This window comes from Dermatophagoides pteronyssinus, unplaced genomic scaffold (genome assembly GCF_027571235.1).
Source record: "Dermatophagoides pteronyssinus isolate colony J.1.1.1.1 unplaced genomic scaffold, Derpt_VIB-CSIC_2022.12 sq0008, whole genome shotgun sequence".
Taxonomy (NCBI): domain Eukaryota; kingdom Metazoa; phylum Arthropoda; class Arachnida; order Sarcoptiformes; family Pyroglyphidae; genus Dermatophagoides; species Dermatophagoides pteronyssinus.
The window spans coordinates 1,795,398-1,810,346 of NW_027461532.1; the positions used below are offsets into that span (position 1 = coordinate 1,795,398).

General features: G+C 27.5%; 3 protein-coding genes across 4 annotated transcripts; 2 read left to right on the forward strand and 1 right to left on the reverse strand.

Moving 5' to 3' along the window:
* Positions 1 to 1,531: 1,531 nt before the first annotated feature.
* Positions 1,532 to 9,688, reverse strand: LOC113795517 (tubulin-specific chaperone cofactor E-like protein). Its single transcript, XM_027345704.2, has 4 exons — positions 8,499 to 9,688; positions 3,007 to 3,850; positions 2,689 to 2,913; positions 1,532 to 2,428 (listed from the first exon to the last, which is right to left on the reverse strand). Exons 1-4 carry the CDS (start codon positions 8,824 to 8,826, stop codon positions 2,263 to 2,265), a joined length of 1,563 nt encoding a protein of 520 aa, XP_027201505.1. The 5' UTR covers positions 8,827 to 9,688; the 3' UTR covers positions 1,532 to 2,262.
* Positions 9,689 to 9,816: 128 nt separating this feature from the next.
* Positions 9,817 to 11,743, forward strand: BBS5 (Bardet-Biedl syndrome 5 protein). Its single transcript, XM_027345708.2, has one exon. The coding sequence runs from the start codon at positions 10,462 to 10,464 to the stop codon at positions 11,638 to 11,640; it is 1,179 nt and encodes a 392-aa protein (XP_027201509.1). The 5' UTR covers positions 9,817 to 10,461; the 3' UTR covers positions 11,641 to 11,743.
* On the forward strand, positions 11,728 to 14,343 carry Serinc (serine incorporator TMS1). 2 transcript variants are annotated; one of them, XM_027345706.2, is made up of 8 exons: positions 11,728 to 11,910; positions 11,992 to 12,395; positions 12,456 to 12,538; positions 12,606 to 12,914; positions 12,982 to 13,254; positions 13,456 to 13,491; positions 13,725 to 13,824; positions 13,891 to 14,343. In XM_027345706.2, the coding sequence occupies exons 1-8, from the start codon at positions 11,875 to 11,877 to the stop codon at positions 14,030 to 14,032; spliced, it is 1,383 nt and encodes a 460-aa protein (XP_027201507.2). In that variant the 5' UTR covers positions 11,728 to 11,874; the 3' UTR covers positions 14,033 to 14,343. The 2 variants fall into 2 exon arrangements, with proteins under 2 accessions (XP_027201507.2, XP_027201508.2); XM_027345707.2 differs by lacking the exon at positions 13,456 to 13,491.
* Positions 14,344 to 14,949: the final 606 nt, after the last annotated feature.

The window sequence follows — 14,949 nt, forward strand, 5'->3', positions numbered from 1 at the left end:
AGAATTTAAATTGAATTAAATGTTTGTTTGTTTTTTAAGTACATTCCTATTCATATCCTATTTTGTTTGTCCAAGTATTTTATTCTGTGAACAAACAACAACAACAAATTTCGAGCAAAATTCTAGTTTTTGGAAAATAACGAATAAAGAGAGAGAAAATTCATGTTCCAAATTCAGTAAAATAATGATGGTGAATTTTTTTTCCCCATTTGCCTCTTAAAGAATTTAAACTTTTTTTATTTATTCATTCCATTCCAATTTATCAAGTATTTCTATGATGATAATTCTTTTTGTTGTTGTTGTTGTTGTTGCATAATCCTCGTTTATATTTTAAAAAATGAAAATAATTTTCAAACTTTTTTTTGGTAGTTCATTTTTTAATTAAAATTATTTTATAACCCGAACCATAGTCAATTAATTTGAATTTGAAAATGGTTTAAGAAAAACAAAAACAAGAAATCTTATCGATAAAAACAATAAGTTTCTTGTTTTGTTTTGTTTGTTTGTTATGAAAATTCATTTCATTTTAAATTATTTTGCCGAAAAATAAAATCCAAAAATTCGCAAACACCATTGGGACCATCAAATCAAAATTTTCTTGAATTTTATTTTTCTAAAATTTTAAAATTTATCATTTTTTCGATTGAATTGGCCGCCAGCTTTGCATGTGTATTATGTGAAAAAACTCAATTAAATAAAAGTTCTTCCGTTTTTTGTTGTTGTTGTTGTTATTCAAAAAAAAGTAGAAAAAAATCTTCGTTCATTAGATTTCAACCTGAAATAAATGAAATGATGAAGAAAATATCATGCCCATCATCATCATCATTATCATTAAAATCATTGAAGGATAATCATTACACCGCCACACAAGAGTTCGACAACAACAAAAAACGGGGGAAAAAAATGTGCACGTATTTTATTTGATTTTATTATTTACACGACAATTGTAAATACGTGTATTATACCGATAGAGAGAGAGAGAGAGAGAGAGAGAGAGAGAGAGAGAGAGAGAGAGAGAGAGAGAGAGAGAGAGAGAGAGAGAGAGAGAGAGAGAGAGAGAGAGAGAGAGAGAGAGAGAGAGAGAGAGAGAGAGAGAGAGAGAGAGAGAGAGAGAGAGAGAGAGAGAGAGAGAGAGAGAGAGAGAGAGAGAGAGAGAGAGAGAGAGAGAGAGAGAGAGAGAGAGAGAGAGAGAGAGAGAGAGAGAGATATAGAGAACAGAAAAATGAATGTAAAAAAAAGGATTTTCCTTTTTTTTAATCGTTTCGTTGATTATTATCATCATCTGAAATTACAATTATCGATTGATGAATGAATGGATAATTAACTGAAGAAATAAACAGCAGCAACAACAGCAACAGCCAAAGGTTAATAACACTGAAAAATCTTTTCAATCCGATCCACACACACACACACACACACTCAAACATTAATCGTCATCGTTAAGGTTCAATTATCATTATTGGCCATTTTTAATCCAAATTTTTTTTTCCTTTAAATTGGGTTTTTATCCAAGAAAAAAATACTTTACAAATTTATAATTTGAAATTTTTTTTTATTTATTCAATTTAAGACAAATATTATACATGTTTGACATTTACACAAAATTTATCATATGTGTGTTTTAAGAAAGAATGAAAGAAATATTCCTACTAATCATATATTTATGGATAACAGTTATTGGTTGTGGGGGTGGCAAAAAAAAATTAACAAAATTAAAAAAAAAAATGAAAGCAAATGAAAATGGCCAATTGTAAAAGCAAAGCAAATCACAACAAGAAACAAGAAAACAACAGGTAAACTGAATATTTTGTTTTTAAAATGTTGAACAAAACGAAAAATGAAATTAAAATTATATCACGACAAAAAAATTTGAAGAAAAATAAGCTTTACATTTTGTGTCCATCGAAACAGGCAAAATGATTCATTCGATTCCTTGTTTGTCGTTGTTGAATTTTTGTTTTAATGTTTTATTAATCAAATTGCCGGAGAAAAAAACAGTCGCAAAACGACAATCAGTTTGATATCGCAAAATAATGTATGGCCAAAATAGAATTGTTGTTGTTTTTTTTCAGGCAGAAAAAAAATCTCCTATGATTTATATTTTTGACAAAATCACAACAAAAAACATCGGAAAACAATGTAATGATGAACATGGGATTGGTTGAATTCGTTCATCATTCATTTCACAAAATGAAAATTTTGCACTTGTTTGTTTGTTTGTTTTTTTCACTGATAATGATTTGATTTTTGAATGATGTGTTTTCATTTCATTTCGATAAGAAATTCATCACCATCCTGTACATTATATGTATAAAGTTTTTTCTGTGCAAAACGTAACTCTTCAATATGCAGGATGCCTAATAATTCGGACATTTCAGTATCGATATAGAATACACGAATATTTGTTGGTATTACATTATATAATGAGCTATGTTGTTGTTGTTTTTTCCAGGGAATTTTTTTGTTGTTGATCAAATCGTTGAAATCGATTATCATCATGCATAACAATAACGTTGATGTTTATAACCAAAATGAAAATTTTAAATGATTGACAGGATATATAATGAATGAATGGGAGAAAAGAATGAAAAAAAATCAAAATTATAATTGGATTATATGTTTCTGGTATGTTTATCATCATCATCATCATTATCAAATTTTTTTTTTGTTTCATCCATTCGTACATACCTTAATTGCACTTTAAAATTTCGTACAGATTTATTTAGATCAACTTTAAATGAACGTGAATCTTTACATTGTCTCACTAATGATTCATAGCTTAGTTGATCATTTTCCAATTGTTCATTACTTAGATCATTAAATATTACACGTACATTTGCATATTTAGGTGGTGATAAATTTACTTCGGCTAATGGTTCAACACGACCATGTATATCCTGTAGTTCAAAGAATCTGAATATTTTTTTTTTTGTTGTTGCAAATATTAGACATTAGAGTTTGGATTCATAATATAATTTTGGAAAAAATAGATAAAACAAAACATACCTTGTAGGTTTAGATTCATCAGGATTAGCAATAAACCAACGAATAAAAGCTCTTTCAGCAAAAACACGTTCATCTTCGGATATATCACTACCGTTAAGACGTGTAACACGTGGCAAACGAGCAATTAAATGTTGTCGTCGTTCATCAGCAGTATCTAATTTATTCAATATAGGTATACCTTGACAACGAAGTTTTATCAATTTTGGCAGTTGATTTAAACGATCAATTGAAATCCATTCATTAATTGGCCAATTTGAAATATTAAGGCTGACTAAATTTTTTAAATGTATCAATACATGTTCAGGTATTGATATAATATTACAATCGGCCATTGTAAGACCTTCAAGTTTAGGAAATGTTTTCATTAATAATTTTATATCATTCCAATTACATAGTTTAGGATTTCCACTAAGATATAAAAATTTAATATTTGGATAAGTTTTCTTTGCATTCAATTGTATTGATTCATAATTATTTAGACTTAGATGTAGATCAACAATTGATGGCATTATATTTAATAATAATTCTACACCACTCCATGGTATATGTGTATTATTCAATACAAGTGATTTAATTTTTTCCAATTTTTGTCGATTAATTGAACCAATAAATTTGGATGAATAACGATTACATTTGGAGAGATCATTTTCGCTTAGATTTACAAAACGTAGATTAGGCATTGCACGTACAATTTTATATACTTCATCAATATCGATTATATTATTTGATGCTAAATCTAATTCTTCAACATTATGACATAATTCACGAATTTTCGGTTCAGGTCCGGCATTTTTTACACGACATTGATTCAATGATAATGCCGGTGGTAATAATAATGTGCTTTCTATTGAAACAAAAAAAGAAAAGAAAAGTTTAAAATTTTAATTATTCTTATTGATTGATTTTAATGCTAAAAATATTAACATAATTGAGGAAAAAGACAACTTTCGGAAGATAATACGGAAGAAAAAAAAGAGTTGAAAAAAAGAACATAAAAATGTCCATTATTATCATCATTAAATGATGATGATGATGATGATGATAATCGAATGACACAAATACAAAGGGAAAAGAGAAAAGAAAAGATGAATCCATTATACTCTATCATACATTAGATGATATTATCTGTCACCATTTTGATGATGATGATGATGATGATATTATCAAAATAAAGATAAAGATTAAGATTTTGTTATCCATTGGATTTCCATAGAAATTGATGGTGAAAAAATTTAAATTTTTTTCTTCAAAAAACAACAACAACAATATGAATGGAGAGTTGGAGAATTTAAATTTTTTTAAAAGCAAAAGCAGATCATTACAATCATTATGGATGTTATGTTATTTTTAATGATAAGATGTTCTAATTTATGTTAATCATTTATGAATTTCTTTTCTTATTTGATAAATAAAAAAAAGGTAAATATAGCTCCATCATAATCGGATTTTCTTTGAAAATAAAGGAATCTTTTTTGAATCTTAATCTGCTTTAATTGATCAAAATGAGGAAATTTTTTTTATGTTGTTGTTGATGATTTTTAAGCTAATTAAACTCCATTTAAATAATGTCCCATGACCCATGACATTTATCATTGAGATAAAACAATTGAAAAAAAAGGAGAAAAACCAAACAACAAAACAGGACAATTAACTTGTCACAAACAAGTTAAAACTTATGAAATATAATTACATTTTATACAGTGTAGGATTTTAACATCTGCCATTCGGGGGGGGGGATAAAAGGCAATAATAAAAAAACAACACTAAATGTATATATGGGTGACAGGTGGTAATCATCATTATGTAATTTCAACAAAAAAAAATATGTTATGAATATGAAAAATGTTTTGTTGAACTTTGAACTTTTTAAGCCATCGATCAAATAAATCAGTTATAGCAAGTCCAACGAAGATCATTTTTCATATTTTACAAATTGATTTTTATCATTTTTGTTGTTTTAAAGTTGACATCTTTTTTTTGAAAGTTTTGGAAAATAAATTTCCAAATGACCTTTTTATCGTTGATGAATAAGAAATAGAAAAAAGTTTCAAAGTCTTGAAATCAGCAAAATAATCACACAGACGATAAAATGTTTTTGAAATGGATTTTTTTTTGCCTTATTCAAATGATGTTGTTGTTGTGGTTGAAATTGATTCAAAGGTAACAACAACAACAATCTAGATTGATAAATAGAGAGAAAACCGATCCAAATGTTTCAATTTTATCATTCCTCTATTTTCATTGTAATAAAGTCATTTTTGTTGTTGTAGTTGTTGAATATCTTCAAGCAAAAAAAAAAAGAATTGAATAATTTTCTTTTCATTTTTTTCTGACATTCAATCAATCAATCGATTGTTTATTTGTAAAATATGTTTGTTCATTTCGTTTAATGTCAATCGTTATTAGTTTGTTTAAAACCATTAAAAATGTCAATAAAAATCGATCATAAATGAAAATGAAAGTTTTTCGTTTTCTTATTTCGATAGATTTTTGACTTTTCCCTTCCATTTTTCATTTTGCATTGTTTAAATATTTTCCAATCAATTGATCGATAATCTATACCCAATCAATTTGGATAACCTTTAAATTAAATGAAAAATAAAAACCAAAAACAAAGATAAAGACGACAAAAACCAAAGAAAAATCAATCGATTTAATTGATCAATCAATCAATTCAACAACAACAACAACAAAAAATTGATCCAATAAACAAACAAACCGAAAATTATTATTCAGGTCAAATAAATATTAAATGAAAATTTGAATGAACAGTAAAATATTTGTGTAAATAAATGAATGGGACACAAAAAAACTAAACTAAATAAATAATTTTTCCGCATCATTAATGCCTGCTTATGATAATGGCCAAAAGAGACATCCCTAAGATAAACAAGCATATCAAATCGATAAACATTATCGTTAGAAATGAAGGTGTGAACCGAATAAAAGACAAAACAAGGAAATTTTTCAAGAAAAAAAAAAATTTAATTCTGTTTTAAAGGGGCAAGAAAAATTCTCAACAAAAAAAAATTTATTGTCATATTGGCAAGTGAATCAAATCAATACATCCACCCACAATCACAAATACGAAATAAATCGTTTTGACAAACAAACAAACAAACGAACGAACACACACCTGTACAATTGATCAGATAAACTCATAGGAAATAAAAACTAATGACGATGATGATTGTTTTTTTTGTTGCATCATCATCATCAACGGGATCATCGGTCGAAACGAAAAGAAGAAACAACAAAACAATCAACAACAACTAGGAAGTATACCAGCTACCTGAATTTTTGGAATTTTTTTTAAAAGGGCAAACAAAAATTTTCAACAAACAAAAATGTCACCATGAAGATGCTAAATATAAAACGTCAATTAAAATGTAAATATATTCAAAACCTATCTATTTACCTGCCTACATTTTTTTTTGTTTTTTTTCTCCCGAAAATACTGAATAATGTTAATGTTGTTTTTTTTGTTTCATTAGTAGTAGGTGTTGTTGATGCTTATTAATAGCTCATATTTCACATTTTTTAAATTGAAAAAAAAAATCTTATGACATTTTGAAGGTGAAAAAATTGAATGGTTTGGCTATATAAGCAAAGAAGAAGAAGAAAAAATTCTTCCTTGAATGGTTTCTTCAGCGAAAAAAAAAGAAAAAGAAAAAGAAAAATTCATTTTGTTTTTGTTAGCTTCTTTTGTTTTGATTGTTTTGGATTTTTTCATTCATTCATTCAATCATTCATTATGAATATCTTTTGAGTGAGTTTGATGCATGGCAAGCAATTGCAAGAAACAAAAAATGAAATCCTATTCACACACAAAAAAAATATACAGCTACTTTCCTGTTCCGTAAATCGTAGGTGTTTTGGAGAAAAATAATAATGAAAACAAAACAAAACAAATTTCTCAAATTTTAAAACCCAAGGAAAAAAGAGAACAGGATTGAAACCCTAATAGTTAAAAGAATCAGAAATTCATTCATTCATTTTTTGGTATTTCCGTTATTTTTTTCAATGTAATTTTTCTTTTCTTGATAAAAAGTATCAAAAATTATCGATGTTTTTTTGTTTGTTTGTTTGTTTGAAACACACGTACACACCTGGATAACATAATGGTGGTGGTGGTGGTAAAATTATCTATCCATTATCCATTATCAACATCATAATTATCGGATATAATTACCGGAGGGGGAGGAAAAACAAAATATTTTGTGTGAAAAAAAATTTTCATTTATTCAAAATGCTACAGGTGTGTGTGTGATAATTGCTACTGCTGTGTAATGTGTGTTTTGACTTTTATTACATTTTGGATCAAAAAAAAAAAACATAAAGGTAAGTTTTCTGTTTTGACGATCAAACAGAAACTAAAAAAAATGAATAAATCTATCAATAAAACATGTTTTTTGGATTGGAAAATCATTTCTTTTTCATTATTATAAGTGAAAAAAGTAATAAATCTTTGACAGCATCAAACAAGAAAAAACAATGATACCTTAACCTTATGATTATAAAGATATGAAGATGAAGACAAACACACATGATTGTCAACCTTGAGTTTCCAAATTCCAACAGTGTTTGTTTTTGCTGTTGTTTGTTGCTTTTTTTCGTAATAATTCTTTAGCAAAAGAAAATTTATTATCCAAAGATTGAAATAGAAGCTTGTTTTTCTTTTTCTTTTTTTTTTGTATATTATTTATTTTGAAATAAAATACGTTGTACGTGCACACACACATTGTGTAAACGGGGGGAAAAAATATAACTGTTTTTCTTTGGTTTAGTGGGGGAAAAATATAACTGTTTTCTTTGGTTTAGTGGGGGAAAAAAGAGAGAGAGAGAGAAAAGGGAATGCAACAGGCATTTATAAAATTATTATTGTCTTTATTACTACTTTTAGCTATAGTTTATTGTAGTAGTTTTTATTCCCAAAAATTGAATGACAAGTCAAATGATTACTTATATTGCCTATATCGTTATGTTCGTACATATACGCTTGTCCAAAGCATCTAAGCATCATCATCATCATCATCATATGATTACCATGTGATGTAATGAATATAGAAAATAGAAAACACATTCCACTCAATCAAATCAAGAACATCATCATCAATGATGTTTAGAGTTGTTGTACAATTTTTTGTTGTTGTTGTTGATATTTTTGATGAAATTGGAGCAATGTCGCGTGCGTATATAATATATTTGGCGGTTTTTTTTTGTTAACAAGTTTACATTCAATTTTTGTTTTATTTTTGAAGGATAACATTGATTTTTCTATTTCTAACATTGATCTGTCTGTTATTGGGCAATGATTCAATGAAAAAATAATAAAAATAAAAAGGGAAAAAAAGAGAATAATTAGGAAATTCTTTAAAATAAAGAATTTCAATGATTTTAAAAAGAAAGAATAGGACAAACAAAAGCAAAACAACCTTGAAATGAAAGAATTTAATTTTTTTAAAGAATTTTTCATTGTTGTTATTACTTACCGGATTTTCTTGGTGAAATACCACCTAAAACAAATACTTCAAATGGACAATTTTCAAATTGTCCAACAACATCATCAACACCATAACGTTGTATAATAACATCAACAAATGTTAATGTTGTACGACGATATGGTCGATGACGATTACGTATTATTGATGTATTAATATTATTCATTGAACGATAATTAATTCGATTGATTTTATGTATTGTTGATGATGGTGATTTTGTTTCAGATGTTGTTGTTGTTGTTGTTGTCGGTGATTTTGATGATAATGTTGTTGAATGATGATGTTTCGTTGCTGTTGCTGTTGTTGTTGTGGATGCCATGGTTATTTTTCAGAATTTTTTTGCTTTTTTTTTGTTATCACAAATTATCCCAAATAAGATCATTCCATTATCCATTGATCGATCGATCATCCAATCAATTCGTTTAATGGGAAAACAATCACAACAGTTTCATTTTCGAAAAAACTACGTCGTAGACATAATACACATACACAAACATAAACTTTCAAATGAATTTTTCAATAGTCATTGAATTGGGAAAGGAAAGGAAAGAAAAACATTTTTTCATTTGTTTCATTCAAATCATGATGATGATGATGATGATGATTTGATTTGGCAGAATATTCAAAGAAAAAAATTAAACTTTTTTTTTCTATTTTAAAATTTAAATCTGACAATTTTTATTTGGGAATTTTTGAAATATTTTTTTACAGAAAAATTATTTTTCAATAAAAACACAAAACAAAACAAAAAAAAAAATTCAAGGATGAGTTATACAAATCGGACGAGAAGAACAAAACAAAAAACATTTACAAAAGATTCTATATGATGATCATATTGATTCCTGGATCCAGTTTTAATTCTTTCAACTACTACCTTTTTCTATATAATTAAAAAAGAAAAAGAATTTCATTTCATTCAACCAGATTTTCATAATATCATAAAATTCTGGTTAATTTCAAATTTATCAAATATTTTGGCGCTTTAAATGAAAACGAATATTATCGTTGTTGTTATTTGGGATGTTTGGATGAAAACTTTTTGAAATAAAAAAGTAAAACGCAGAAAACAAAATTGGATAAAATTTTCTCAAATTTTCAGTTGATCTTTGTCGTATTTTTTCAAAAAAAAAAAACAACAACGATAAAAGAGAAAAAAGATCGAGGTGGAGGCGGATTTGTTTTTTTGATTTCTCAGTCTGTGCAGTCTGTTTTTACTTTTATTTTTCTCTTTAAATTTCCAAAAAATCATTTTTTTTTTTGCGTTTTAATTTCGTTAAGTTTTCTTTCTCTGTTCTGTTTATGTTTATGTTTACAATTCACATCCATCCATCCATCACCAACATCATTTCTCCCTATATTTTTTCATTCATTTTGGTTTGTTCTCTTGTTTCACGCGGATACACTTGTTTAATAGAATGAATGTGCGCGCGCATACTTACGAATACTGTTATCAAACAACAACAACAACAACATTAGTTCATTGGATCTCATTGGATTTTTATGTGAAGAAATTCAAACAAACAAACGAAAAGCAGCAGATTCGTTTGCTGTCATCATCATCATCGTGTTTTATCACAATATCAACAACAACAACAAACAGAAAACAGAAAACAGACAGATAACAAACGCAAACAACAAACAGAAAAAGAGAATTTTAAACTGAAAATTGTTTTCTGTTTCTGCTTTGGCTGTAGAATCATTATTGCGCAAAATCCAATTTTTTTTCTTCAATTAAAAAAAACGACGATAGATGGCACATCGCTTATCATAAAATTTCAAACAAAAAGATTATGTAATATGTTAGGGCTTGAATACTAACCGGAGAATAATACTGTTACCATTGGTAACGATGACCAAATAAAAACAAAGAAAGACAAAAAAAAACAATATTCAAAAATATGTAAAATACATAATTTCGTTAAATTTACAATTATTATAATAATCAACAAAAAAAATGCAACGACAACGATTTGAATCATTATGGCAAGATCGTGATATACGTTTCGATGCACAATCATCCGAATTATCATTTCGTAGTGGTGAAAAATTAATTGAACAATGGCCAAAAGTTGAAGATACAAAAGGTAATACTGGTGAAATTGGTCGATTAGCTGTTACAAATTTACGTTTAATATGGCAATCATTACAAAAACCACGTATTAATTTAAGTATTGGTCTTAGTTGTATATCAACATTAACAAGTAGAATGATACATACAAAACTACGTGGTAAAAATGAATCATTATATATGATGACTAAAGTAAATGGTACACGTTATGAATTTATATTTATTAGTTTAGAACCAATACCTGGTGTATCGAAAGATATAATAGATATGGTTAGTCGTATTTGTAAGGCATATGTTCAAACAAAATTATTTCGTGATTTACGTCTTCGATCGGCAATCATGTCGATTGATCAAAAACAATTAAAAATGTTACCATCCGAACAGATTTATAATGTTATTAATGGTGTATGGAATCTTTCATCGGATCAAGGAAATCTTGGTACTATGTATTTGACAAATATTCGTATTGTTTGGCATGCAAACATCAATGAATTGTTTAATATATCATTACCATATATACAGATACGAAATGTTAAAGTTCGTGATTCTAAATTTGGTTTAGCTTTGGTTATTGAATCCAGTGAATTATCTGGTGGTTATGTTCTTGGATTTCGTGTTGATCCAGTAGATAAATTAAATTCTGTTTATGAGGAATTGAATAATTTATATATGGTTCATGTAGCCAATCCGGATTTTGGTGTACATCAATCATTAACGATGGCCGGTATGGATTTTACTGTAAATTCTTCGACAAACAATGCTGGTGAATTTGATGATCCGAATTCAATGATGTTTATGAATCGTTCGACCGAAAATGCCGGAAATTATAATGAATTATTTGATGAGAATGGTGATAATGAAGAAACTCGTAAGAGTGGTCATAATAGTATAAGCGGTTATGATCCAGTATTAGCATATCTTGCCGAAGATGAATCATCGGAAAAACGTACACATCAATGGACATATGATCCAAATATTGGTTTATCAATTGAAAATATTAAAGATGGTTTTACTATAGAATCATTATGGGAAGTAGTCGAAAATGTTAATTCATCATCAAAATGAATTTTGAATTCGTAATTTAAAAGAGAAAAAAATTTGTAATTAATGCCATCTATTGATTGAATGAATAAATTATTATTGAGTTTCTTTGTTTACTTCGAATAAACTGCGTTGTTTGATGATTCTAATTTCTTCATCATTTTTTTGATTTTTATTCTATTTTGGTTGATTTTCGTTTGTAATTTTTTTTGTTCTTCAAATTTTTGATTTTGATTTCACTAATTGAATTCGATTAAAATGGGTGCTCTATTGAGCGTTTGTGGAATGGGCCAGGTAATTTTTCATTTATTTGTTTCGAATTTCATTATCTTTTTTTCATTTTTCATTCTTAAAATTTTGATAAATTAAATTCAGTTGGCCTGTTGTGCTGCATCAACAGCATGTAGCTGTCTTAATTGTATAACACCGGCTATTGGTGCAAGAATTATGTATTCATTTATGTTATTGTTGGTAACAATAACCGGTTGGATTATGACACAACCGAATGTATCAAATTGGTTAGAATCTAAAGTACCGTTTTGTTGGACTAAAACACCATTGGTGGGTGATACTTTGGATTCATTAAAAGAAACAGCAAATTTGTTCATCGGTCGAGAAACTAGTACTGTTGCACCAAAAGAAAATATTTGTAAAGAAGTGACTGGATATTTGGCCGTATATCGTTTAATGTTTGCTACATTTATGTTTTTTGTCATATTCGGTTTATTAATGATTCGTGTACGACGTTCAAGCGATCCAAGAGTTGCATGGCATCGAGGGTAAACATGTTTTTTTTCCGGTTCGAATTTATTGACTGAAAATTTCTCTTCTTCGAATAGATTTTGGCCAATAAAATTTATTATTTTGATTGCCGGAATTGTTGGTACATTCTATATTCCAGGCGATAGTTCATTTGGAATGGGTAAATTAATATATATACTATTCCAAAATGATTTGATTGATTATTGGTTTGTTTTTATTTGAAAAAGTTTGGAAAAATTTTGGCTTTATCGGATCATTTCTTTATCTATTGATTCAAGTATGTTTTCTTATATTGTTTGCTGATGAAGTGGCCGATGAATTAGTATCACGTATGGAAGATTCCGATAGCCGTGGACCATTATGTTTACTTGTGACAATAAGTTTAGCTAATTATATATTATCGGCTATTGGTATTATTCTATTCTATGTCTATTATGGTGGTAGCGGCTGTAGTTTGCATAAATTTTTAATCTCAATCAATATGATTATGATTGTTAGTCTATCATTGGTATCTATTTTACCTAGCGTTCAAGAATGTGAGTATTTTAATATGAAAATTTTCAGTTTTTTAATTAATTATTACAATATTAATCATTTTAATAGATAATCCAAAATCTGGTTTATTACAAGCATCAACATTAGCATTATATTTAACATATATGACATGGTCAGCATTAAATTCATCACCACATCAGGAATGTAAACCAACATTTTGGACAGCAAGCAATGGTTCAATGGATGGGCAATCATTTATTTCATTATTAATATGTTTCGTTTGTGTCATATATTCAAGTATTCGTTTGACAACTAAATCTGGTATGGAACGTATTACTGGTGTTTCAAATGATGATCATGAAACTGGTGGAAATGCTTCTGGTAAGTAGTTCATTATCATATTGGACATTCAAAAAAAGATGAATTTTTGTTGTTGTAATTCTTGATTTGTTTTCAACTGCTTCAATTATGCAAAAGAATGAATTTTAGTGATAGGAAATTTTTCATAAATCCATTATTTTCGTTTCCTCAGAATCTAATTTGTTTTTCCCCATGTTTTTTCATTTTCTTTATTTCAAAAAGTATCTTCAACAACACGATTGACTGGTGATGATTCAAGTTAGTATTTTTTTTTTTCGTTAATGAATTCACATTAATTACATTAGGATAGACTAATAGCTTGAATTTGCTAAGTGCTCATTGATTTTTCCTTTTTCTTTTTTTTATATATTCACTTTTCATCATGTAAACGATAATTTGATTGACTGATTTTTTTGGGTTTTTTCTCTTTTTTTTCTCTCTTTAATATGTCTTGCACAATCATCTTAATCATCATTCAAAACATTGCATAGGAGAAGAAGATCGGGATAATTATTCCAGTTGGCCAGCATTTTATTGGATATTGGCATTAGGTACTCTTTACCTAATGATGACCATTACAAATTGGTTTACGTAAGTTATTTACATGATTTGTGATTTGATCTGCTTACTAAATTAAAATATTTTCAATTTAAATAGACCACAAGAATCATATAAACATTTTGGTGAAAGTAGCAGTTCATTATGGATCAAAATGATATCATCATGGTTTTCTGGTCTAATCTATTTGTGGGCATTGATTGCACCTGTTGTATTGCATGAATATCGTGATTTTTCATAAGAAAAGAAAAAACATAGAATTTAATGAATATTTCATTCAATTGAACTAGTCGTTAATGGTTCATCATCACATTCACCATACATGGACAATTAATATTAACCATTTGGAATTATCAAATGAATACTTTAGAATTCATCATCAACATATTTTTATTTTCATTCATACAATATCCAAATCCATGTGACCTCGTATGGAATAAATAATACAAACTATTATTTTTGTTTCTCTGTTGTTTAAAAGAAATTACAATCAATAAATATGCACCGATCAATCATCGATTGTAATTGATTGATTGATTCAGAAAATCGTGATTTGTTCGAATATGACAAATTATTTTAAAATTATTATTATTTTCAAAAAAAAAGGAAATGATTTTTATTCATTGTAAAAAAAAATTTGATGATCAATTTGTTTGAATCGCGTTATAGCAATGCTAAATACACTTAGCCAAACAAAAAAAAAAATTCCAAACCAATTGACCTTCGGTTCATTCAATTCATTTTTGTTTCTTGATGAAAGAATATCTTAAAAATAATGTCTTGTCAATCGGATCAAATATAGAAGAAAAAAAATGAAAAGAAAATTCATTTTTTTTCATGTGGGAAAAAATAACATTCATGCAAGTACGAAAAAAAAATTACTGTTGATGAATATAAATCCGGTTTCACCAATAGAATTGATTCAATCAGACAAAAAGATATTAAAATGTGGTAATTTGTTGTTGTTGTTGATGTCTATTGCATCATGAATGAATTTATATGAAAGATTTACAATCACAAGACCAATTGTCCAAAATTGTTTAATGTTGTTCATTGTCCAATGTTTTGGTCAATGTCAATAATAATAATAATAATCATCATCATCATCAAAATGATAATGATGATTGTCGTAAATGTTTTTTATTTTTTTATTTTATG